Below are 26,526 nucleotides of genomic sequence, written 5' to 3'. Positions count from 1 at the left end.
GGGGCGGAACAGGGGTGAAGAGGGCGGGCCGAGTGCTGGCTTCCGGCGGAAAAGCGCGCGAGCAAGATGGCTACCACCAAGCGCGTCCTGTACGTGGGTGAGCAGGCGGGGATGCTAGGCGGCGTCTGGGTAAACGCGACCCCCAGAGGGTCAGGCGTGGGGTGGGACGCATCTCTAAACCAGGAGGACGGCGAGCAGCTGTCAAGGCCGGGTCTCTGGAGGTAGTGCTGGCGGTAGCTCTGGCTCTGCTTAAACTTCTTCAAAGGCTTCCCACTGTCTTCAGGAAAAAGTGCAAACTCCTTAGTAGCCACCTCTTCAGCTTCTTTGCTTTGCTTCCCAATTCCCTGGGTCTCCCGAAGAATGACCCACTTGCCCCCAAGGGTCAGGTTATTTAACAACTTCGGGCCTCTGCTTTTGCGACTCTCTTGCAGCGAACAGCCTTGCCACACACCTCAGGTGTGTGAACCCGAGACGGAATGATTATTCTGACTTCCTTCCTAGCCCGCTGAGCTCCACGGGCCCCGAGGAGCGGTAGAGGAATATTATGGTCCTCCAGATCCTCTCGTTCATTTGTTTTACAAACATCAGTGCAGCGACGGCTCAGCCCCAGCCCCAGCCTCTGCCCCAGCCCCCGCCATAAAGGAAGGAGTTCCCAGACTAGCCAGAAAAAAAGTGGAATTACCTCAGTAGCACACTTTTGATACGCGCTGTAGTGAGGATGCACCATGATGATATGGGCCTGGCTGCGGGACCAATGACCCATCCATCTGGAGAAGTGAGGGCAAACTCTGGATGTGGCGATGCCAGAGCTGATGAGCAGGAGTTAGCTACGTAACCGAAGCAGAGGCAGGACTGTTCACTGCAAGGGAGTCGCAAAGGTGAGAAATAGCCTGACACTTGGGGGCAAGTGGGTCATTATTCGGGAGACCTAGGAAATTGGGAAGCAAAGCAAAAAAGCTGGAGAGGTGGATACTGCTAAGGAGTTTGCACTTTATCCTGAGGACAGTGGGAAGTCTTTGAAGGAGTTTAAGCAGAAAAGTTATGGGTTCAAATCTGCATTTTCCTAAGATCATTCTGGTTGGCTTTGTGGAGTTGATGGAGTGGAGACGGGGAGGTCATTTGTAAAGCTATTGCAGTAATCCCAGGACTAGATGAGAGTCTGAAAGAAGGGCGAAGAGAGGAATATTTTTCATAAGTATGGGTGGGCAGAGATGAAAAGGGGATGTTTGTGTACCCAAAGAACTGAATGGAAGGATCCTGTCCCCTGGCTAGCGTGCTAACTGGGCTGCGGTGACTTCTGCAAGAGTATGGAGATCAGTGGCTCAGAAGGCCCTTGGCTTATTTGCAGGTGGACTGGCAGAGGAGGTGGACGACAAAGTTCTTCATGCTGCGTTCATTCCTTTTGGAGACATCACAGATATTCAGATTCCTCTGGATTATGAAACAGGTGAGTTAGCGTCTCTCACATCCGGAATCCTCTTACTAGGAAAAGACCTTAAAAAATTAAAGTCACATCGCAATTCTAAATATGCATTCTAAATATGGTTAGTATACACTACAGGAAAGTTCATGTAGGTACCTGGTGATAGTGATCTTGATGGAGAAGGAATGTTCTGAGGCCATGTGGTTGTGAACTCTGAATACTTTTCAGTCTTCAGCTGTTGGGTTGAGATAAGACAGATTTTTCAATAGACCAGTAGGGAGATAGGTTTGAACTACACTGAAATTTGAACGTTATTTTAATCTACCTGATCCCACCTGCTCCTTCTTGGCAGCTGTGCTGTTAAATGAGGCAGCAGGAAAGCCTAGCCCCATAATTGGAGTGGGGAGTGGGGGACAGGGGTGGGGATTCTTGGCCTCTGCACACCTAGGTGGGTTTCCCTTTGACTGGTATCACAATCACAGTTCAGTTTTCTGTTTTACCTTTGTTGTCATTTTTAAGATTATAGTTTTAGGTCTTGTTTTATCATCAACCTTGCATATGATTGTTAGCAAGGTCTTTAAACTCTCCAGAGAGTTTAAAGGCCTGGGGAATCTTTATTTGCAAAATGATAAGGTTATATTGGCTTTTTTTTTTGTTTGTTTGGTTGGAGACGGAGTCTCGCTCTGTCACCCAGGCTAGAGTGCTGCGGCGTGATCTCGGCTCACTGCAAGCTCCGCCTCCCGGGTTCACGCCATTCTCCTGCCTCAGCCTCCTGAGTAGCTGGGACTACAGGCGCCTGCCACTACACCCGGCTAATTTTTTGTATTTTTTTAGTAGAGATGGGATTTCACCATGTTAGCCAGGATGGTCTCAATCTCCTGTGATCCGCCCGCCTCGGCCTCCCAAAGTGCTGGGATTACAGGCATGAGCCACTGAGCCTGGCCTTTATTGGCTTTCTGAGGGCCCTTCTAGTCTCTGAGTTCTATGATTAACATTATTGTGCTTGGTCTTTCTAGTTAGTTCAGCATTTTCCTGAGGATAAAGACTGAGCATCTTTATCAGGTTTTAGTATTCATGCACAGTTGATGCACAAAATGTATATTGGATAGGTAATTGATAGGTCAAATGACCTTATTTTTCTAATTGCATTGCATGCAAAAGGTTTTGAGTTTGGCTTTGATAGATTAGTTGAATACTTATTAATTAACAATACAGTTTATTATTCAGCTATGTCCATTAAAAAAAACAAAGTTTATTATTGCTTAAAATATTGTATAAGAAGAATCAAAGAATGAGATTCCTTCTTCCTAAATAGTGATTGGGTAGAACTTCTGGTGTTTGGGTACGGCATGTAACTGACTTTACTTTGTGACGATCCTGTTTCCTCCCACCGCCCCACATAGTAATTACTTGTTTTTGTTTTTCCATTTTGTAGAAAAGCACCGAGGATTTGCTTTTGTTGAATTTGAGTTGGCAGAGGTGAGAGTCTGTGTTACTGGTGTTTAGTCCTTGGTTTGTGATGTTACGGATTAAAAAGGAAGCTTTTCACCATTTGGTTAGGTTGTTGGGCCTTAGGCTGATGCTGCCAGAGAGATCAGAAGTAAGTACCATTCTAAGGAAAGCTTCTCTCACATAATCAGACTGGACTGTAAATAACATGTCAGACCTTCTGCTAGGCCCTGCCATTCTTGCCCTGCAGAGGAGCTAGCTCCTATACCCCTGTTCATTGAGCATTCTTGCCTAGCAGTAGTGATTATTTCTTGTGCCTTCAACCAGGTGGCAAATTGTTGCACCTCCAGCTCTAAAATCAGCCAGGAAGTGCTCTTTGTTAGAAACACACACAACCTAGGCAAGAAATGTAGAGGTGGCATTTTTCTGGATTTTTGCTACTGAACATGTGTTTAGACACCATAAGCATTTGGCTGCAAGCCTAAACTTATACCGTTGTCTTTCCTTGGCAGGATGCTGCAGCAGCTATCGACAACATGGTATGACTGGGAATCTTCATTCTAACCAAAGTTGCTTTTTGGTGGTACAGAGGGTCCTTATTCATATATCAGTGTTCTGGACTTCCAAAGTTACAAGGTTGCATGGGGAGGTAAAAATTCTCACGTGAAAATATTCACTGTGAATTGATCACTTATAAAATTAGTTCTTACTCAGACTCCTTCCCCATTTAATAATAATGTAAGTCCTCATCATCCTTGTTGACCAATCTCTCACTGGCTGTCCCATGTCTAGGATAATTTGAAAACACAGTGCAAATTGATTGCACAGTTAACTGCATATTTTGCAAAATAGGATTTCATGACCAATTTACAATTGAGAAGAGAAATTTAATTATGGCAGGTGCAAATCACTGATACAAATGATTTGGACATTCTGGAAAGGTCCTTGGGAAAAATGATGATGCTCTTTAGTATTTGTGCCCTCCTTGAGATCCTTTTAGTTTTCATGTCTGATATGAAGTGCAAAGATATACTGTTGATAGAATTTTGTTGGAAAAATAATACTTCAATGTCTGTTTCCTTCCTTCCTTCCGTCTGTCCGTCCGTCCTGAACTCCTGAGTTCTAGCAGCCCTCCCTTCTCAGCTTCCCAATTAGCTGGAATTACAGGTTCAAGCCAACAGGGCTACCTGTTACATTTCTTTCTACCAAGTTACTTTTCTTTCTACCGATTAGTGCAGAGTTAATCCTGAATATTAGTTGTAAGAAACTTATTTTTATTATTTTTCGTTTCATCACAGTCATTTCCCTGTCAAACCTTTTTAAATTTTTCACTTTTACCATGAAATCTTCATCACCACTTCAAGTGGATTCACCTTAAGTGAACTTTCCTGGTACCGATTATCTATGGATAATGAAATGTTCTTTTATTCCTTGTTCTGTTATCCATTCACCAAACATATTCCTCAACTGTCAGAGATCATTTTTCTTTCATTTCAAAGCTTATCTTGACTTTTGAAGGTGACCTCAGATGCTGGGAAACTGCATTTATTCTTGTAATTTTGGAGTGTTCTGAACCCAGAGTTACTTTTGGTAATACAGGTCTTTGTGTGCTGCTATGAAAGAAAGGGGTGTGTGTGATGGTTCTAGAATTCCCTGCAACCCACAGGTGGCTTTGGGGTGGGTGCATAGCTTACTGGTAGGGGCCCAAGGATTAAGGGAGGACAAATCATGAGTGTGTCTCAGAAAAATGGCAAGCTGGCTGGCCCTCTTTTAATCTAAGAGAGTTTAAGCAGCTGGATTTTCAATCTTTTCAGAATGAGTCTGAGCTTTTTGGACGTACAATTCGTGTCAATTTGGCCAAACCAATGAGAATTAAGGAAGGCTCTTCCAGGCCAGGTGAGTAGGAGCAACTTCCAGATTCCCTGTGATGTTCTGCAGTTTAGCCTTAGTTGCATTTTTTGTCTCTGTTTACTTGGACGTAGATGCTCAATGCTGCTTCCTGGTAGATAGGAGTAGGTGATGGTTCACATCGGGAAGGGTACGCACCACCTTTATAGAGAAACAAAAAGTGAGTTTGAGCTTCTCAGCAAAGCCAGAGTAATTGTTTCTGTTATGAGAGAAATTCCTGCTTGAGCTCATCTTTCCCAGTTTTCTTGATATTCCATTCCTGGGATGCTCCATCAAGGGCTGAAACCAGCAAAGGCTATACCATTGCTTTCCGCATAGCTATTTTTCTTAGCCCTCCTGAGAGCTGGACTTCAGGGCTGTCATTCTGGATTGGAATTTTCCTTACCCCTGGGAATTCTCAGTGGGGAACTGTCTGGCATAGAGGCCGCATAGCATCTTCCAATTTGCTGAGCAAAGCAGCTACTTTTCAGTTTAAGCTGACAGCTTGAATGAACATTTGTTTGATTCTTTCCTTTCAGTTTGGTCAGATGATGACTGGTTGAAGAAGTTTTCTGGGAAGACACTTGAAGAGAATAAAGAGGAAGAAGGGTCAGAGCCTCCCAAAGCAGAGGCCCAGGAGGTGAGAATGAAGGCGCCTGCTTCCAGAGGAACTTAAACTTAAAATTTTTTTAAGTTTTAATGGAAATTTGCAAATATATGTATATATGTGTGTGTGTGTGTGTATATATATATATATCAAAGCAGAGGGAATGAATAATGAATTCTTAGTACTTTGGTAAAGTCAATATTGAGTGAATTCAAGGGCGAAGATTTGGGTATCTCGTCTATGTTGTGTTCTATGTGATGAGCGTCTCAGCTCTGCTCAGGTGTGGATTTGTGATTGTCAGCTGACAGGGAGGAAGCTGAGGTGCTCCTCTTCACCCCTCCTGATCAGTCCCCCCCTCCTGCACTGAAGAGTTTGCCACGAGGCTCATGGTCTTCCTATTCCTGTGCTAATGGAGGGGAGACAGGATAGGGTAGTGGTACCTTCCTTCAACCTATACATGTGTTCTGAGTTCTCCAGCCCTAAGAAAACCTGCCAGGGCACTTCCTCCTGATTCTCAGCTAGGTCTCTGACAGTTGCTTTCTGGGCTTCCCCTCCTCTGGATACCTTGTGAATGTTGTCATTCTTCTGTATTTCTTTCTTGGCTCATGGTTTCTCTCTCTTCTCTCAGTTGAAACAGTAGCAGTCAGTCTCTAATTTTATGCAGCCTCTCTTATGCTGTTGAACTTCATGGTCTCTTTCTAGTCTTGAGCTTCAGATATTTCTGCCTGTAAGTCTCAAGCAGCTTAAGTTTGCCTAAAATGGATTCCCCCGGTTCTTTAATCCTGTCATCCTGTGTTCTCAATCTTGGCTAATTTGCCACCATTCATCCACACATTGACCCACGCCAGAAATTTTGATGCAAAGCAGAACTCATAAAGTGGCCATCACAATCAGTGGAGTTCCCCTGGATCATCCTGTATCCTCTGCTTAGTCTTATCTACTTGGAGCACAAAGCAAGGCCGAGCATCCTCCACTGTCTTCTGAGCACTTAGGCCTGAGCAAGAGGGCTGCGCCCTTGCTTCCCTGTAGCCAGCCAGCATAGAGGGAGGAGGTGGTGGTACTTGGATGGATATGCCTAACTAGAGGACAGTGGGTGGGCTGGAACTGGCATTTGAAGATACTGAGAGTTGTGGATCATGGACCAGAAAAGTGCTGTTCTGTGACTGTGAAGCAAGAGGAGGAAGCAGACGCCATCTGAGGGCCAGCATGATGAGATAACACGCCCATGTATGGGCCTCAGGCAGTGCTGAGACCTCTTGTCACTAGGCATCCAGCTGGGTGCTACGACTGTGGCTCCTGCCTCCTGCAGCCCTGTCAGGGACCAAGGCCTTCCCCGTCAGCACTTGCTCCAGCCTACTCACTGGAATTGTGTTCTGGGTGGGTGTGTAGAATACCCGCACTCCTACTTAGGGGGTGAAGGAGCTCTCTAACTAGCAATTTCTTCTGCACCCAGGGAGAGCCCACTGCTAAAAAGGCTCGGTCAAATCCTCAGGTGTACATGGACATCAAGATTGGGAACAAGCCGGCCGGCCGCATCCAGATGCTCCTGCGTTCCGACGTCGTGCCCATGACAGCAGGTGAGCAGGATGCTGTGGTCAGAACCGCGAGATGCTCGTGGCTGAGCAGTGAGCCTTTCCCAGGTTCTTGCCGCTTCACTTCTTGTGTCCTTGATACTGCTTCTGACCTAAGTTGATTTGAGGCATCTGAGATCCTGGGATCTAGTAACAGATGGGTCAGAGCAGGTGTTTTTGAAGCTTTGTAAGTGCTGGCTTACTACTTTTTAATAATCTTCTCTTAAAAATACAAGTAAATAATGTATTCTTTTTTTAAAGAGTACCATACATGTATGTTCCAATAACATTTAAGACAATAAATTGAAAATTCGTTTTCCCCTCTCTACGTTGTCCTGAATTCTAGAAGTAACTAGTGCTTTTATTGAGTATTCTTTGTAACTTATTAAATATTGACTTCTGTTTATTCTCTTTTTAATCTAAATTTTATTGTCTAAACATAGAAAGAGTCAATTCAGTTTCACAAAGCTTGTTTTGAAAAAACAGTCATCCCCCAGTGCTGCCCCTATGCCCTGCTGCCGACACCATTTGCTGCTGCTCAGAGGAGCCGATTTCAACTCTTAGGTCTTGATTTTTATTTCCATGTTGATAGATAACAGGTTTATATTTCTACTTCCTGTTTTCCATTTTAAACATTATCTTCTGATTTTCTGCTTCAGAGGACAAATAATGAGTTTTTTAAAAACCCCTACCCCCTCATCTTCCCTGTATAGGTACCGTAATTTTGGTTAGGTCCTAAATTATTTTAACAATGTAAGCATCATGTGATAACTGTCATGCACAGCATTTTGTTTTGCCTGGAATTGATAGTTGCCTTGTTTTTGCATAGTTTTCTATGTAATCATTCCTGATTTTCTCCCAGATTCTCCTCCTGGGGGCTTTGCATCCAGGTGTCTGCATCTTGTTAAGGGGAGATGAGGGCAAGGCTGAATGCATCAACATTCAGTATGTAAACTTTCACATAGTCTCCATTTGTCATTATGTTACCTCAGCCTTCACTATGTGTAGGATGTCCTAGTCCAGAGACCCCCTGCTTTAACCTACCAAAGACTAGACCCCCAGTTGGCTACCAGGTGGGGGAGGGGTGGCCCCCAGCTTCAGAGTCAAGGAGAGAATCCCAAAGATTAACCACTTTCTTAAACGGGCTTTCAGCCAAACTTACTATCTCCAGGATTACCTGCACTCTTTCCTCTGAGCTTTTGGAGTACAAATTGAGTTGCTTCTTGGCTTTTACCAGCTTAAGATTCAGCTTTCTTGGGTCTGCTATATCATTTGGGACTCATTTATTTTCTTTTTTTTTTTTTGAGACGGAGTCTCGCTCTGTCGCCCGGGCTGGAGTGCAGTGGCCGGATCTCAGCTCACTGCAAGCTCCGCCTGCCGGGTTTACGCCATTCTCCTGCCTCAGCCTCCTGAGTAGCTGGGACTACAGGCGCCAGCCATCTCGCCCGGCTAGCTTTTTGTATTTTTTTTTAGTAGAGACGGGGTTTCACTGTATTAGCCAGGATGGTCTCGAACTCCTGACCTCGTGATCCGCCCGTCTCGGCCTCCCAAAGTGCTGGGATTACAGGCTTGAGCCACCGCGCCCGGCCTGGGACTCATTTATTTTCTAACTTCAGAAATTTTGTTGCTGTTGTCTCTCCTTCCCCACTTTATAAGTTTATTTTTTGGCTGTTTTACCCATTGTAAAGTGTATAGTTTGTTAGCAGTAATTCCTCTGTTCAAAATTTTTGAATCACCCGAAACAAAACCACTTATTAAAGATACCTATTAAATAATAACTCCTCATTTTCTCCTCCCCTTACCTTCTGATAACCACTAATCTTTGTCTATGAATTGACCTATCCTAGATTTTTCATGTAAGTGGAATCGTACAATAGCTGTCCTTTTTCGCATCTTGCTTATTTTGCATAGCATAATGGTTTCAAGGTTCATCCTTGTACCATATATCAGTGCCTCATTCCTGTTTGTGGCTGAATAATATTTCATTGTATTTAGATAAATATCTTGTTTGTTCATTTGTTGATGGGCACTTGCACATTGTTTTCACCTTTTGACTATTGTAAATAAAGCCTGTGTGAATATCCACATATAAGTATATGTTTAAATCCCTGTTTTCAATTCTTTTGGATATATATGCCTAGGAGTAGAAATGCTTAGTCATATGGTAACTCTATATTTAACTTTTTGAGGAAATGCCAAACTATTTTCCATAGTGGCTGGACCATTTTACGTTTCTACCAGCAATGTATGAGATGTATGAATGTTTCAATTTTTCCACATCTTCTCTTTTTTTTTTTGTTTGAGACAGTCTCACACTGTTGCCTGGGCTGGAGTACGGTGGTGCGATATTGGCTCACTGCAACCTCTGCCTCCCGGGTTCAAGCGATTCTCATGCCTTAGCCTCCCGTGTAGCTGGGATTACAGGCATCTGCCACCACACCCAGCCAATTTTTTGTATTTTTAGTAGAGACAAGGTTTCACCATGTTGGCCAGGCTGGTCTCAAACTTCTGACCTCGTGATTCGCCCGCCTTGGCCTCCCATAGTGCTGGGATTACAGGCGTGAGCCACCACGCCTGGCCCACATCTCCACAGGTGTGAAATGGTATCTCATTGTGGTTTTTATTTTTATTCCCTACTGACTAATGATGTTGAACATCTTTTCATGTGCTTGTTGGCCATTTATATATGTTCTTTGGAGAAATGTCTCTTCACATTTTTGGCTTATATATTAACTGGATTGTTTGTTTTGTTTTTTTAAGAGACAGGATCTTGCTCTGTCTCCCAGGCTGGAGTGCAGTGGTGAGATCATGGCTTACTGTAGCTTTGAACTGTTGACCTCCAGTGATCCTCCTGCCTTGACCTCCCAAAGCACTGGGATTACACCTTGCCTGGCCATTTTGTTGTTGAATTATAGGAGTTCATTATATATTCTGGATATCAAACCCATATTAAATATGATTTGCAAATCAGCATTCTCCTGTTCTATAGGTTGCTTTGCCCTCTGTTGGTACGGTTTTTTGATACACATCTTAAATTTTAATTCACATCTAATTATTTTTTTCTTTTACCTGTGCTTTTGGTGTGACATTTAAGAAACCATTGCCAAATCCAGAGTCATGAAGATTTGCCCCATGTTTTCTTCTAAAATCCTTGGTTTTTCTTTTAAAAAATCAGTTTCCTACCAATTTAGTGTGGTTTTGGAAGAGAAGAGAGCTAGAACATGTATATTCAATCCCCTTTCATCAGAATCTCTTATAGTCCTGGCTGGGTATGGTGGCTCACACCTGTAATCCCAGCACGTTGGGAGGCCAAGGCGGACGGATCATCTGAGGTAGGAGTTCCAGACCAGCTTGGCCAACATAGTGAAACCCCATCTCTACTAAAAATACAACGTTAGCCGGGTGTATAGCGCCTGCCTGTAGTCCCAGCTACTCGAGAGGCTGAGGCAGGGGAATGACTTGAACCCAGGAGGTAGAGGATGCAGTGAACTGAGATTGTGCCATTGCACTCCAGTCTGGGCGATAAGAATGAAACTCCATCTCAAAGAAAAAGAATCCCTTATAGTCCTTACAAGGTTAGTATCACAAAGGTTTATAATGAGTATCTCTTATTTTAAAACAAAAATACGAACATTAAACAGAAGTTTTTTCAAAGTTTTGTTTGTTTTATTTTGTTCTGTTTTTTAACCCCAGCGCTTTTTCCTTTCTCAATTCTAGAGAATTTCCGCTGCCTGTGCACCCATGAAAAGGGCTTTGGCTTTAAGGGAAGCAGCTTCCACCGCATCATCCCCCAGTTCATGTGCCAGGGCGGTGATTTCACAAACCACAACGGTACTGGGGGCAAGTCCATCTATGGGAAGAAGTTCGATGATGAAAACTTTATCCTCAAGCACACGGGACCAGGTGGGAGCCAGCTGGCATGTGGTGATGAGGGAGGCTTAGCAAGGGTGGGATGGCCAGGCAGGATGAAAGGACAGGTTGTGGTTCTGGCTGACGGAACTAAGAGTCTGGAGGAGACCCAGCCACCAGACGCAGGAGAACCATGCAGCCTTGCTAGGGTGGAGTTGGCTTGCTTATATTCAGCTATTGTCCATCCCCCAACCGTGTCCACACTTCCCATTATCCCAGCTTGGATTCTGTGGTCTGCCGTTGCAAGCCTGTATGCCCTCAACCTCACTGCTCTCCCTGCCCCTGCCATCAGATTTACTTAGTAAAAGCTCGGTGGTTAGTCCCCCAGCAACTAGAGAAAAAACACAGAATTGTACTGAACGATCCCACTTGAAATTTATAACTATAGTTCTTAAGGGGGCCCTTGCCAACCTGAGCAGATTTCTCTACTTGATGCTCAGTCCCAGCCAGAGATGATGTGTCCATGCCTGTCTTCACTTCTGAAACCCTCATATCATCACCTTCCTGCCTCATGTAGTGCTTCGTCTCCTGTATCTCTCCACTGGTGCATGCTCTTTCTTCCAATTACAGGGGATGAGCTATCTCTCGTAGGCCAGCCCTTCCACCTATGGACTAGATCCCGTCCCTCTCCTCTACTTAGGAACATGGCTTCTAAAATTGTCCCCTTCTTGTAATCCATTTCCCCTGCTCTGCGAGATCAGTCCATTAGCAAGAAAGCATGCAGTTATCAACCTTTAAAAAAATCTTCATCCGGTTGCCAGGTGCGGTGGCTCATGCCTGTGATCCCAGCGTTTTGGGAGGCAGAAGCAGGCAGATCACCTGAGGTCAGGAGTTGGAGATGAGCCTGACTGACGTGGAAAAACCCCGTCTCTACTAAAAATACAAAATTAGCTGGGCATGGTGGCGCATGCCTGTAATCCCAGCTACTTGGAAGGCTGAGGCAGGAGAATCACTTGAATCCGGGAGGCGGAGGTTGCGATGAGCCAAGATGGCGCCATTGCACTCCAGCCTAGGCAACAAGAGCGAAACTCCATCTCAAAAAAAAAAAAAAAAAAATCTTCATCCTAGTACTCTTGTTCCCTCTCCAGCTATCACCCATGCCTCTGCTCCCCCATCTTTTTTCAAGAAGTAAAAGCACAACTTCTTGAAAGCATGGTACGGACTTGCTGCCTTCGCGTTTTCTCTAATCCCTTCTAGCCAGACTTCTAGTCCCATCTCGCCATTAAAACCACTCTTCAGGCCGGGCACAGTGGCTCAAGCCTGTAATCCCAGCACTTTGGGAGGCCGAGGCGGGCGGATCATGAGGTCAGGAGATCGAGACCATCCTGGCTAACCCGGTGAAACCCCGTCTCTACTAAAAAAATACAAAAAAAACAAGCCGGACGAGGTGGCGGCCGCCTGTAGTCCCAGCTACTCGGGAGGCTGAGGCAGGAGAATGGCGTAAACCCGGGAGGCGGAGCTTGCAGTGAGCTGAGATCCGGCCACTGCACTCCAGCCCGGGTGACAGAGCAAGACTCCGTCTCAAAAAAAAAAAAAAAAAAACCACTCTTCAAAGATACCAGTAGCCAGTTCTTGGCGATCATCTTATCCCACCTCCCAGATGTTATCCCACCTGCCAGCTCCCAGGAGCATTTCATATTACAGGTTGAATGTCCCTTTCTTGAAATGCTTGGGACCAGAAGTATTTTGTATTTTGAAATATTTGCATTATACTTACCAGTTGAGCATCCCAAATTGGAATATCTCAAATCTGAAATGCTGCAGTGAGCATTTCCCTTTGAGCATCATGTCAGTGCTCACGAAGTTTCAGATTTTGGAGCATTTTGGATTTTCACATTTGGGATGCTCAGCCTGTACTAACTCTGTGCTCCTTGACTCTTTCACTTGGCTGGCAGGACTCCTGCCTCTTCTTGTCTCCTTTTACCTAGATGGCTGCTTTGTCTGTCTTTGCTGTCTCCTTCTTTTCCTGACCCCTAAACACTGAAGTGGCTCAGAGCTCATTCTTTTGTTCTCCAGAAGCCTGTTACCCTGTGTTCCCTTTTTCTAACTGGTGGTTTGTAGAGCCCCTGTTTACTATACTGAACCAACATGCGTAGGTGATATAGCCCACTGACCCACATCATTATTTTAAAACTCAATATTAATCTGTAACTATAATAGGGAAGAACATCAGAGGAAATAAATGAATTTGCATAATAATCGAATGTGTTTCCAGATGTACATGCTTAAGCACAGCTATGTCAGAACACAAAGTGAATTATTCAGGCGTCTGCACCTGTACTCAAATGCAGCAGTTAGAAGTGCAGACGGGAGTGTCAACTGGCAACTTGGATACCACTAGCAGTGATGCTATTGGTGATACAGCTTTGTGAAATGGTAGATAAAGTTGATTAGATTCCAAAGTAAAGAATAATCTGTTTATTTACATAGTAGTTACATTCCTAGAAGATTCCATGCAAAACCAAAAGAACTCCAAAACTTTGGGCTTATATGTATAATGGAATTATGTTTGAGGTGCAGATAACTGTAAACACGTTTTTTACCTATACCGGTATCTGACGGGATATTCGTTGTTTTGTTGTTGTTGTTTGGTTTTTGTTTCTTTGAGACAGGGTCTCTCTCTGTTGCTCAGGCTGGAGTGCAGTGGTGCAAGACGGCTCACTGCAGCCTCAGCCTCTCCAGCTCAAGCAGTCCTCCTGCCTAAGCCTCCCAAACAGCTGGGATTACAGGTGCACGCCATCCATAATGCCTGGCTAATTTTTAAGTTTTTTGTAGAGATGGTGTTTCATTATATTGCTCAGGCTAGTCTGGAACTCTTAGCTTCAAGTGATCCTCCCACTTCAGCCTCCCAAAGTGCTGAGATTATAGGCATTAGCACTGCGCCCAACCTTTAGCAGGATGTTTGAAAGACCAAGAGGATGTGAGACAATTCATTGTGCCAGACATTGCAGAACATCTAGCATTCCAGGCCCCCACCTGCTAAATGCCAGTAGCACCCCCACAACATTTCAGACAGTCAAAAACACTTTTCAAGCCAGGCATGGTGGCTCATGTCTGTAATCCCAACACTTTGGGAGTCTGAAGTGGCAGCCCAAAGCCAGATGATCACGTGAGTTCAGGAGTTCGAGTCCAGCCTGGGCAACATAGTGAGACCCCCGTCTCTACCAAAAAAAGAATTAAAAAATTATCCAGGTGTGGTGGTGCACGCCTGTAGTCTCAGCTGCTTGGGAGCTGAGGTGAGAGGATTGCTTGCGCCCCAGAGATTGAGGATGCAGTAAGCTGTGATTGCACCACTGCACGCCAGCCTGGGTGACAGAGTGATCCCCATCTCAAAAAAAAAAAATTCAGATTTCCAAAGGTTTCCTAGGGACAGGACACCAACCCCACTGAGAAGCAGTGCCCTAGGCAGTCACACCCGGTCCCAGAGCTTTCAGCAGTATCTCTGAGTTAAGCTTGTGCACATTGGTGTCTGTATGCTGATGGCTCCCTGAGCTCCAGACTCCTGTCCAGCTGTCTTTACTGGATATCTGGGAGCATCTCACACTTCACACGTCTAAAACAGCTCTTGGCCTTCTCCCGTAAACTCCTTTTCCCCCTCTTCTCTGTTTCAATAAATGATTCCACCATCCGCCTAACCGCTTGATCAGAAACTTAGGAGTCATTGTGGACACCACACATACATACCTGTAGACAGACACACACATACATACGTACATTCTCTTATGTGACAAATGTCCATGTTACCAGGCCTCACTGTGTCATAGCTGTCATTTTGAATGGCTCTTTTCCACTCATTGTGAGCTCCACCAGAGCTTGGACTATGTTCAACTCGTCAGTGTTCCCAGGGCTTAACAGGGACCTAGTTGCCACGTAGATACTTAATTGTTAAATAAATGAGTTAATGAACGAACAGACCAGTGTAAAGTGATCGAAATACCTCATTTACCATTTCACTGACTATTAACTGAATCAAAGATAAGGTGGCCACATTTGCATGTGGTCTGTGCATCCTGGAGTCTGAGCCTGCCTGACTGAAGGGCTGTCAACAGCCTGCACAGACGTCTATTAAGGGCTGGTAGCCAGGGTTAGGGGAGCTGATGGTTGTTCTGTCCTCCAGGTCTACTCTCCATGGCCAACTCTGGCCCAAACACCAATGGCTCCCAGTTCTTCCTGACATGTGACAAGACAGACTGGCTGGATGGCAAGCACGTGGTGTTTGGAGAGGTCACCGAAGGCCTAGATGTCTTGCGGCAAATTGAGGTATGTGGCCAGGAATGGCCCTCCTCCTCACCCAGGCCTTTGGAGCACAGCCCTGTGGGAAGGCTGGAAAGGCTCTGTGGCCTCAGAGAGATGGCCAGGGGCTGTGTCCAGGGGGAGGGGCTGCTGCTGCCCAGGTTCTGGGGTGGAAGTGGGCAAATGGGCAGGCAGGGGTTGGTATCCCAAAACCACTGTTAGTCTCTGGCCTTACTCCCTCACTTCTCTTCTGCCCACAAAGGCCCAGGGCAGCAAGGACGGGAAGCCAAAGCAGAAGGTGATCATCGCCGACTGTGGGGAGTACGTGTGAGGCAGCACTCTCTGCTTCCCCCTCCGCTCTTGCCCCTGCACATCCAGGAAGGAGCTGCCAGCCTCAGAGGAGGCAGCACCGAGGGTGCCTGTTTGAAGCAAGCAGCATTTGGTATATGAGCCCTTCCTCAGGGTCCGCTTGGAGCAGCTCCTCTGCAGGCACAGCCTGGACTATTCCCAAGCGCGGCTCTGGACCCGGGAGCCAGTGCAGGTGCTCCCTTCCACCATGGGCAGGCTGTGCAAAAAGCCACTGGCTTTTCTCAGCATTTGCTGTTGGGCCTGTCCTGGGACTACCAGTGTGGCTCTTAGGTGTCTTCTTTGCTAAAATAAACCCTTGTTCTTATGCTGCTGCCTCCTGCTAGTTTTTGGGAGTTGCCAGAGATAGTGTCTGTGGCTAAGCTGGACCTCTGAGGCAGGCTGGTGAGTGGGGAGAGCAGAGTATCTTTCCACAGCTTTCATTTCCTCCCTTGGGTTTATCCCCTTAGATGTCAGGTGATGTATCTTCACACCAGGCATCCATGTCAGGGCAATGGAAATTAAAGACTGTGGAAGGTTCGGTCTCCTGCTGCCTCTGCTCCTAAACCCAGCTGCCAGTCTTACAGCCAGCAAGTATATTCTCAGTGGTTCAGTTGTTTATTTGTTCACTTTCGCCCTACAGATTTAAAAAATTGAAATTTTTATAACTCAAAGTGCCTTCTCTGTGCCAAGTACTATGCGTATTTGTCAGGAGACATAAGGCCAACAAACTACATGTGCCTCATCCAGCCCACTGCCTGTTTTTATGAATCAGGTTTTATTGGAACACAGCCACATCCATTTGTTTACATATTGTCCATGGTGGTTTCTCACTGCAGTGTCAAAGTTGAGTAGTAGACACAATACAGGCTATGGTCCCTGTATTAGGGTTTTCTAGAGAAGCAGAACCAATAGGATGTGTATATATGTAGAGAGAGAGATTTATTTTAAGGAACTGGCTCAGGCAGTTGTGGGAGCTGGCAGATCTGGAATCTGCACAACAGGCCAGCAAGCTGGAGACTCAGGAAAAAAACTGATGTTGTAGTTCAAATCTGAGGCAGTTTGGAAGCAGAATTCTTCCTCCAGTGACCTCAGTCTTTTTTCTCTTAAGAATTTCAACTGATTGGATGAGGCCTACTCACATTATGGAGGGTAATCTGCTTTACTCTCTACTGACTTAAACATGAATCCATCTAAAAAGTAGGCCAGGCAACTATTGGGAGGCTGAGGCAGGAGGATCACTTGAGCCCAGGAGTTCAAGACCAGCTTGGGCAATGTAGTGAGACCCCCATCTCTAGGGGGGGAAAAAAAAAGCCAGGTATGGTGGTGCACGCCTATAGTCCCAGCTACTCAGAAGGCTGAGGTGGGAGGATCACTTGAACCTGGGAGGTTGAGGCTGCAGTCAGCCATGGTCATGCCACTGTACTCCAGCCTGGGTGACAGAGTGAGACCCTGTCTCGAAAAAAAGAAACCATCATCACAGCAACATCTAGACTAGTGTTTGACTAAAAGCTGGATACCATGGCCTAGTCAAATTGACACACAAAATAGGCCATCACAGTCCCAAGGCCTAAAATACTATCTGAGCCTTTACAAAACAGGATTGCTGGCCACTGAAGAGAACAAATGGTCCCACCCCCTGCTGAGCTCACAGTCTGGCTCTCCTGTGTGCAGCCACTTCTTGGAGCTGGCTTCTCTCCATTCCCCCTCCAGGTGCTGGTCAGCCAGGCGCTTGTAAAGAATCTCATCTGCTGAAGGCTCTTAGCAGGGACTGAGCCCTGTAGCTGCTGGACACCTCCTGTGGGTTGGGTCACTCAGACCATTCAGAATCCACTGAGCTGAGCTTTTGCATCTTGGATTGAGATCTGAATGAGCCGGGAGGCAGGAGAGGCCCCATGGTCCTCATGACCCTAGGATGGCTCCTGCTGAGGGATGTTGGCATTCTGGCCCTACCTCTGGCTCCCATGTGCCGACTGGACTTTCTGAGCTCCAGCTGCTACAGTTGGCTGAGTTTCAGGCTCCATGTAGCTGGGATGTGCCACATGGTTACCCCTCACTCCTATGGAGCTTCCAAAAGAGAGCGTCCCTCAAAGCACAGCTCCTTCTCTGTGCAAATTATGGCCATCAGAGGTCAGTCACAGGTGTTAGGAAGGCATCTATGAAGCTGGGGATGATAGCACTGACTTCAGTGCTTGGATGAGAACCAAGAGAGAGTGTGTAGAAAAAGCACAGCCAGCCTGCCATAAAAGGACAGACTCCTGTGACAACTTTGTCTCTCTGTTCCTCCCTGATATTCTGGGGAGGCGGAGGCCAGTGGACAGTTCTGAAAGCCCAGCAGGTGTGGAGCCATTGGGTGTAAACTTCTCTCTCAGTGCTCCACCTGGGTGTCCACAGATGTTATTCAATGCACACTGGAACCCTGCACAGGTAAACTGAGGCTTTAGTGGCATGACTGCCAAAGGTCACACAGGATGGTTTGGCAGAGCTGGGATTAGAAGCCCAGCCTGCCTCTCTTCAGTAGTAATGGAGTCCTGGGTGCCTTACTAGGCTTTAGCCTCAATCTGTGGCAGGCAGAGTCCACAGCCCTGGGGAGTGACACTGTCAAGGTTCCCATGATTGGCCAGGACCTTTGTGGAGAGACACAGGAGACAAGACCCTGTTCTTCCAGGCCGGGAGGGGAGCCCCAGACCTGGGCAGTGGAATGCCCCACAGCCTGGCCACCTGCTTTGGATACGCACCATGCAGCAGCTGCCCCTGGCTGCCTTGAGAAAACTGACCTCTCTGGGAAGTGGACCCAGTGGCTCTGTGGGCGCCCTTTCCTGTAGCCTGGAGAGCAAAGCGGCTTTCCCTGGCACTGTGTGGCTCCTGTCCCAACTGGCCTCCCCATTCCACGTTCCCTTTGCTGGACTGGCACCAGGACTGGGCACAGGGCTTCCTTTTGCTGATTCATTTCCCCACTAACTCATTCAGAGTTGAGCCCCATCTGAGTCCCCGCATGCTGGCCCTGAAACAGTTGCAAAAGCCGAAACCAGGGATGGCAGGCCCAGGAGGAGTGCTGTGGCTGTTGGAGTTTCCTCTCTTACAGTGTGACAGCCACCTCCAGGTGCTCCCAGCATCTATTGCAGTCATGGCAGCCTCACAGCAACCTCTGAAGAAGGAATTATGGAAGCAACTTTTTGTTGAAAATGGAGTCTTGTAGAGTTCAGTGATGGGAAACTAAAGTAGAAAAAGCACATCACAAAGAAACTTATACATAGTACAATTTTGTAAAAATATCTGTTGTATGTAAGCATAGGTATTTGTATATCTTAAGAAAAAAAGCCTAGAAATAAAGTTACCAAAATATTAATAGTGTGTTTATCTGACTTGTGGGACTACGGTAATTTGAATTGTATTTTATTTTTTATATATCCCACTTTCTTCCAAAACTGCATTATTTTTTTTGAGAAGCAAAAGACATTTTTGAAAAAGGGGGTCAAGTGCCCATCCAGGGTTCCTTTCAAAAAGGGGGTCAAGCACTTGACCTGGATGGGCAGTTCCCCCATGCAGATTGCCACCCAAGACACCTGGTGGATACAGACCTCTCTCAGCAGGACATGGGATCCCAGTGTCTGGGAACACAAGAGCAGAGTTTCACATCTACTGCCACAAGTGACACTTGCTAGGCCTTTAAAGGCTATAAGAATACAAGTCCTGCCCTCTGAGGGATGCCATGTGTAGATGGTTTAGGAAAAAGCACAGCTCTGAAATAAATACATCTCCTGCAGAACACATTTTGGTTTAATGGACGACATAGAAGTGGCTCAAAAATAAGCAAATTCATTTGTAATAATACCAGCAGGTACCTATTGTTAAGCATTTATATGTCAGACATCCTAAAGATTTTTGTACATATTTAATCTTTATAATAACTTTGGGAGGGAAGAACCAATATCATACTCTACAAAGGTGGAAGCAGAACCAGGATTCAAATCTATTTGGCACCAAAAGTCTACCTCTTGCTACACTGCCTCTATTCCTATTTCTTTGGACCTTTTCCAGAACATGTTACTTCCCTGCCTCAGTTAGAAGTTAGTGACTACGAATCCCGTGCTGACTTGGCCTTGGCCAGTATTGCACTGCAAGGACCAAGACTGCTGGGCGTTCCTCCTTCGCCTGTTGTGTGTGTCCTCTCTTCCTGTCAACTGTCATTGATTTCTCATTGCTGTCAGTAGATCTGAAATGACCACCACCGTCATCCTTCCAACCCTCATCTGGTGCAACAGGCCATGCCCTAAGCAAAGAAAAGGGAAATGGCGGTATCTGTGCTGCCGGCTTGGGCCACCCGCTGCAAATGCACATGCTTGGCTCAGCAAACAGATAACTCAAGGATTAAACTCATGGGGTTTGTGTTCATTCACAATCGTTTCATTGCTCAAGGGATTTTTCTATTTTATTTGGTGACTATCTGGATGACAAAAGTTGTTGAAAGTCTGATGGGCAACTAGGTACACAAAGCCTTATGTTTTTCCATTGTTCTGTATGAACCAGGAGGATCACAGCTCCTGTTCGTTCCTGCTGTGCACAGCTTGATTAATGGGTAAGGTGTATTCCATATCTACAAACCTTCAGGTAGTTTACAGACATTCTTGGTGCACACCTAACTATGCCAGATCATTGGCTGGGCACTAAAGATACAGGTGGAGTAAAAAATTACTTGTCAAAATAACTGGCTAATTTAAAATTTACAATTGCCTAGAAGACCATCTTTGATGTTAAGAAGGAACTGTTAAGTAAATACTAGGATAGCAAACAGGTTTCATAATTTCATTTTGTTGAGACAACAGTTCTGCTCTTGTCGCCCAGGCTGAAATGCAATGGTGTGATCTCCGCTCACTGCAACCTCCACCTCCCAGATTCAAGCAATTCTGCCTCAGCCTCCTGAGTAGCTGGGATTACAGGCATGCACCACCATGCCCAGGTAATCTTGTATTTTTAGTACAGACGGGGTTTCACTGTGTTGGCCAGGATGGTCTTGAACTCCTGACTTCAGGTGATCTGCCCGCCTTGGCCTCCCAAAGTGCTGGGATTAGAGGCGTGAGCCACTGTGCCTGGCCAGGTTCCATGTTATGTGCCAACTCTGCTTCGTGACAGCCGCCGGTGCCCCACATTCAGGGTTATGAGGCTGCTTCTAGCTCACTGTGAGGAGTTGGTAGATTCTTTGGCTGAAGGTTGTTTGGAATCAAAAAGTGCAGATAGAAAATGGAGGCCCCGATAAGGAAGCTACCTACAAGGCAGGTCTCCTCACATCCAGGCCAGAGCTGAGATCCCTGTGCTGATAGGGAACTCACCAACTTCCAGACAGCCTGGGGCCACCCTTTGCATACATGGGAAGGCCTCTTCCTCTGCGCTTGCACGCAGAGGCCCTCGCTAGTCCAGGTGGAGGGGCTGCTGTCCTGCAGCGTGGCCCCAGCCTCCACCCCTGCTGCCAGATCAGCTCTCCCCAGGCCCCTCTCTGGGGGTGCAGCATGTGAACTCCAGAGAGGCGCATCCTTGGGCACGTGGGGAGGTGGAGCCACCCCGCCGGGCTGTGCCTGTGGATGGGGCAGACCCAGGATCTGCTTTTAATGACACGGTTTGGGCAGCTGGACTCTGTCTATTCCAGCAGGTAAATTACAGGCTTAGCAAGTCAGAAATCAAATAAACACTCCAACTCCCAGTGGCTGCTCCAAGGAGAACAGCGGTTTCCGGGAACAACAGAGGCTGAGCAAACCTCCCCACCCAACTCAGCCTAATTACTGCCTGTCACTCCCTGGGACAGGGACCTTTTCTTTGACTCACGGGCCCAAGACACAGGACAGTGCTGGTGGGCACCCAGGGTGACACTGACTTTGGTAACCACCCTTTTTTTGATGGCCCCTGGCCTTGCCCCAGACCTGGCCACAGGCTGCCCATGTTGCCGATACATGCTTGGGCGGGGATGGACTGCTCCTCAGCATGGCAGAAGATGGCAACCAGGTTTCACTTTACATCATATCTGTTGGCAGTGGCTGTGCTGACCATTTGAAAATTCCATTCAGATTTGGAAGAAAAACATTCCAGATTGATTATTGATGTCTGCCATGCAGAGGGGAAAGGGAAATGATGGCATCTGTGCTGTGCATTGTCATCCTGGGCCACCCAATGCAACCTCATGCTTGCTTAGCAAAGGGAAAACTCCACAGAGCTGAGCTCCTGATGGGGCAACATGGTGGCAGATAGATGGGTCAATTGAAAGCCCCAAGATTTTTCTGTTTCTCTGAAACAAAATGTCCATGCACTTATATGGCTTTCCTAGATGGCAGAGGCAGATGCAAAGCAGGAAGACAAGGGAAGATAAATGCCATTGGCTTTAGCCGTAAATAATGCTGTTCACTCAGCTTTTTCTTGAGTTGACTCCACATGCCTACCTGTGGCCAGTGGATCAGTGCTTCAGATCTATGAATATACAATACTTTAGGGGATGTCCAGTTTTAAACCCAGCCTTGCACGTCGGAGGGGCAGGCAATGGGGAGCCAACCAGACCCTGACTACACATACCACACTCTGTGATAGATGGTGAAGAGCTCAAGGTGGCCAACAGTGGGCTCCAGGTGCCTCTCAGGTCATTCCACATCCATCTCACGACCTGGGCCAGTAAGGGGCATGGATAGGACCTCAGACAGGACTTCTGTGCCAACCCTGAAGAACCGGCCAGGACATGCCTTCGGGGGAGGGGTTTGGGTAGAACACTGCCTGATGATTGAGACCACCTGCGCTGGAGACAGGACAGTCACACAAACGCCTGGCAGGGCAAGGGGAGCATAGGAGCCTGGCATGAAGGAGAAAGGGTCATGGACATTATTGTGAGGGTCCTCCCTGGCAATGCCCCGGCCTGGGGTCTGGCTGGGTTTGAGGGTTTCCTGCTTCTGAGGGGCCCGATCCAGATGAGAAGGGCGGGCAGCAGGACCGGGCAGGCGGGTGGGCTCAGTGGCAGCCGCAGGCCTTGACCACCATGTTGCGGTGCTTGCGCAGGATGACGTTGTTGCTGCTGTCATAGTAGAGCACGGAGGTGGCGCTGAGCTTGGTGGGCGCGCAGCATGCCTTGGGGACTGCGTCTGGTGTCATCAGGTGCACCTGGCCAGGAAGGGGGCACAGGCAGGGACATGAGCCCAGTGACCTCCTCCAAGGACCCACCCATCCCTGCCCCAACTCCACCTGCACCCTGCCTTGGCCATCTCCAGGCCAGCCACATGGGAGCAGCACAATAATAATAACTATTAATAGGAATAAGAGCAGCCCTCAGGGCTCCAGGAGTGGGAGCCATGGTGACCTGCAGCGCCCAGGGAGGGATACATGGCAGGGGGTGTGGGGCAGATGGGCAGGGCACTAATGAGGGGCCTCGAGTTCCAGGCCAAGGACTCAGACTTCCTCCTGGGGATAATGGGAAGGAGAACCGCATGGCCAGGTTTTTGCCTTAGTGAGGTCCCAGAGGGGAGCCTGGAAGGACCACTTTCTTCTTTTGGTCCTTCGGACACCCAGAGGTTCTGCCTCCCACATCCTGGCCTCCCTTCCCAGGCTCTGGGAGGCCAGGCCTCGGCCCCTCTCCTGTGCTGCTCCTTCTCCCAGAGGACTGCATCCACCCTCAGCACCTCAAGGCCCTGCACGTGCCCGGGCCTCTCCACTCCCTGGGCTCACTCGCACCTCTCTTCTGAACTTCAGACTTGGGGGATCCTGCTCCCCTCCCCACTTCTGCACTTGGGGTCTAATGGGACCTCAGCGGAACACAGAATTCCTCCTGCCCTGACGTCATAGTCCCCGCCTGGGAGGCCTCCTGGATGACTCCTCTCGCCCTCTGCCTTCCCTGGGAGCAGCCCCTGGCTCAACCTCCACCTCCATGCTGCCTCGGACCACCTGCCCCATCCAGCTGCCATCACCTGCCAGGTGACCACAGCAGCCTTCACTCATCCCCAACTCCTCCACCTTCCACTGCCGCCCCCATCCCCCATCCCAGTCTCCCCCAGCAGCCAGAGAGAGGTCCTTCTGAAGGGTGACGTGGACCAGAACACTGCTTTGCTAAAGAGCTCTGACAGCCTATTGGGTTACTGGAAATAAAATCCACCTTCATTCGGACCCCCAGGCCCTAGGGGAGCCGGCCCTGCCCACCCTGGTGTCACCTCCCTCTGCCCTCCTCCTACTCACTGCACCCAGCTCCTCCTCGCTGCTGGCCCTGAACCTGCCAAGCTCACTCCTGTCTTAGGGCCTTGGAATTGCTCCTTCTGCTGGAACATTCCTCCTCCAGCTGCTGACCGGCCCCCTCCTTCTGTGGAGAGGCCAGGCCCAGTCTCTCTCCACTGATGAGGCAGCCGCTCTGCTCTTTCTCACAGGAGGTGTCAGCTCCACGGTTGGTCTGCTTTGGACAAACCGACAAACCGACAGCCTCCCCTAGAGCTCAGCGCCTGTTTGCTGCCCAGCAGGTTGTGAGCACTCACTTTAGTTGAGCCCCTGAGGGGCAGGGGCAAGGGCAGAGAGGATGGAGTCCGGGAGCTGCAGGTGCAGTCACCTTCCCCTGCACCTCCCACACATACATAGAGGGTGGCTAGGCCGGGCCGCCCCATGCGTCCTCATCACCCCTGAGCCTTTCCAAGGAGGCAGCTCCAGGTGTCCAGCAAACGCCATTTGACCACCCAGAAAGGAATCATTATCATAGGCTTAGGGCTGCTTTAGTAATTCCTTTCCTCTCACATCTAGGCATCGCCTTTGAACAACCTCCTACGAGAAAGACATAAGGCTGTGGAATACCAGGAACTGGGGTTCTAGGTAAAAAGTTCTAGAAGGAAGCCTCGGTGCCAGAATCCACAAACACACAGAGCCCTCCGCAGTGAGCAGCACCAGTGATCCCGTCAGAAGCCTGCTTTCATCATTGAAGGTTGCCCCAGACAACAAGGCATCAAAAGCCAGGGGATCCAGAGAAAACACAAATGGCCAAGAGAGAAACTGGGGGAAAGGCCAAAAGGTTGAGAGCCAAACCGTCCAGATGCTCCCTGCCTGCGGTGCGGCACAGGTGGGTGTGTGCACACACACGTCCCGCACACTGTGTGCATATACTGTGGGCGGCCAGACTTCCCAGCGTACTCGGGGGCCCGTGTGTGTTAAGATCACACAGTCCCCACACGGGCATGCACGTCCATTTCGTGTGCTGTGCCTCTGACCGTAAGGAGCTGTGCCTCCGTCAGTCTGGGCACCACATGCAGGTGCGTAAGTGTCCCACAGGAGCATGTGCGGTGCACAGAACAGGCACGTGTACACAACTGTTCAGTGTCAGTGTGGGGTGTTTCTGTGTTCAGGTGTGAGTCTACATGTATTAGTGTGGCTGCGTGAGGACAAGTTCCTGCAGAGCTGTGGGAATTTACCCATGTTACTGACTCCGTGCAGAGAAAGCCCCTTGAGATGTGGAGCAGGTGGCCTCACTGCCCTCCCAGCCGGCTGGATCAGACCGCTCTCCACAGAGACCCTCACCCCAGGTGGCTGGGCAGGATGGACATGGTACTGACCAGGGACTGCAGGATGGCGTGGTTGGTGGCGTTCATGCAGGAGCCCAGCGGGAAGGAGCACTCCCCCTCACAGTAATAGGCCGAGTAGCCTTGGGGGGCGATGACCCAGTCCTAGGGGACATGGGAGAAGGTGAGTCCCATCCATGTGCCTGTCCGAGCCCCCCATCCTGTCACTGGACTTGTCACAGGACAGCCCAGGGCTGCCCCTGAACCTCCCTGAGCGTCAGGGCCCAAACCCACCCTCGGTCCCTGCAAGGCAGTCTCCCCCAGGAGGTCTGAATCCACCTAGGAACCCCAGCAGACAGGGCTGGGTGGGAGCTCAGGCCCGACATCCCCCATCCTCGCTCTGCATCCCCCTTCCCAGCCAGCCCTCTCCTGCCTGCACCTCCCAGAGCTGCAGTTGCAGCCGATGCAGGGAGCCACTGCCAGCCTGGCCTCAGTTTCCCTGCTGCAAAGCTGACAGCTTAGTTGCAGTCTTCATTTTCATGGTTAAAAAATAAAATGCCCTTTCTCACCGTATTCCCTCTTTAGAAAACTTGGAAAACACAGAAAAAAAATAAAGAAGAAAAACTGAAGTCACTCATGATTCTATGTCCTCCCTGCAGATTCACTTCTGATCTACAGGTGGTGATTGTCATTTCAGAAACAAGGAGAGTCAGCAATTACCAGCCAGCCAAGGTCCTGGAAGCTGACGTAGAGCTCGTGCCGACGGCAGACCTGCCGCCCGTGGGAGCCGTGGATGTCATCTGCAGGGACAGAAGGGCAAGGTCTTTTCTGGGGTTCCTGCTCTGTGCAGCTACTACGGGGTACCAGGGTGGGGGATGCCCTGATTTGTCATTTGTCAAATAAACGAATGACAGGAAACCATTTGGTCTCATAAAGCCCATCCCTGGAACTCTGCTTGTACCGTGACCCAGCTGAAGAGCCTGCCATGGCTCCCGACGGCCGGAGTGACACTGTGCTCAGCACTCCCCTGTCCTCCAGCCTGGGAGTGTCTTGACGCGCCAGTAAACAGCCCAGCAGGACCCTCGGCCATCCTGTGCCGCCTCCTCTCTAGAGATCCCTGTGACTCCGGCCCACCCTCTCCTGCCACACCCGTTCCTCAGGTTCAGGTGCCTCATGACGAGGCCAGTCAAGGGCCGACTCCCTGGGAAGGAGGCCACAGGGTCGGGTCAGGCCTGTCCCTGATCCTGAAGGGCTTGGCCCAGTTGGGGAGAAAACTTCACATAAGCAGCCGAGGATGGTGCGGGGTGCCCAGGCACAACCGCGGGTCATGAGGGGCTGCGGCTCCCAGGGAAGGGGCAGCTGATTCCGATGGAGGCTCCTGGGAAAGACCTGGAGGAGCCAGGGAGAGAGAAGGGGCCTTCTGGGTGGCAGGGACAGGCAGGACAGGCCTCTGGAGTGCCGGTCGCCAGGGTGCATCAGGGCAAAAGATGGGGTCAGGAAAGGTGGCTGGAGAGTGGCCGTCAGCTTGAACCGACCTGAGCCTGAGGGCTCTGGGCCACCACTTGGTTCTCACCCTGCCTCTCTCAACTGGAAGCCCGCAGGGCC

General features: G+C 48.6%; 2 protein-coding genes across 9 annotated transcripts in view; one reads left to right on the top strand and one right to left on the bottom strand.

The window, feature by feature from the left end:
• The first annotated feature begins 10 nt into the window (after positions 1-10).
• PPIE (peptidylprolyl isomerase E (cyclophilin E)) lies at positions 11-25,842 on the top strand. 8 transcript variants are annotated; one of them, XM_011955238.1, is made up of 11 exons: positions 11-97; positions 1,349-1,447; positions 2,859-2,902; positions 3,385-3,411; positions 4,687-4,768; positions 5,299-5,399; positions 6,820-6,943; positions 10,655-10,840; positions 14,964-15,106; positions 24,351-24,485; positions 25,619-25,842. In XM_011955238.1, the coding sequence occupies exons 1-11, from the start codon at positions 67-69 to the stop codon at positions 25,670-25,672; spliced, it is 1,026 nt and encodes a 341-aa protein (XP_011810628.1). In that variant the 5' UTR covers positions 11-66; the 3' UTR covers positions 25,673-25,842. The 8 variants fall into 8 exon arrangements, with proteins under 8 accessions (XP_011810628.1, XP_011810630.1, XP_011810629.1 ...); XM_011955240.1 differs by lacking the exon at positions 24,351-24,485; XM_011955239.1 differs by lacking the exons at positions 24,351-24,485; positions 25,619-25,842 and adding an exon at positions 15,342-15,759 and having other exon boundaries at positions 38-97.
• BMP8B (bone morphogenetic protein 8b) overlaps positions 19,187-26,526 on the bottom strand; it is a 37,261-nt gene continuing 29,921 nt past the window's right edge. The window contains exons 5-7 of the mRNA XM_011955248.1: positions 25,642-25,721; positions 24,976-25,086; positions 19,187-22,558 (exon numbers count right to left, since the gene is read on the bottom strand). Coding sequence (XP_011810638.1) covers positions 22,409-22,558; positions 24,976-25,086; positions 25,642-25,721 — 341 coding nt within the window. The 3' untranslated portion in view covers positions 19,187-22,408. The remainder of the gene's footprint in view (positions 22,559-24,975; positions 25,087-25,641; positions 25,722-26,526) is intronic.

This window comes from Colobus angolensis, unplaced genomic scaffold, assembly GCF_000951035.1.
Source record: "Colobus angolensis palliatus isolate OR3802 unplaced genomic scaffold, Cang.pa_1.0 Scaffold4, whole genome shotgun sequence".
In the NCBI taxonomy this organism is placed as follows: domain Eukaryota; kingdom Metazoa; phylum Chordata; class Mammalia; order Primates; family Cercopithecidae; genus Colobus; species Colobus angolensis.
This window is presented reverse-complemented; position numbering and strand designations above follow the sequence as displayed.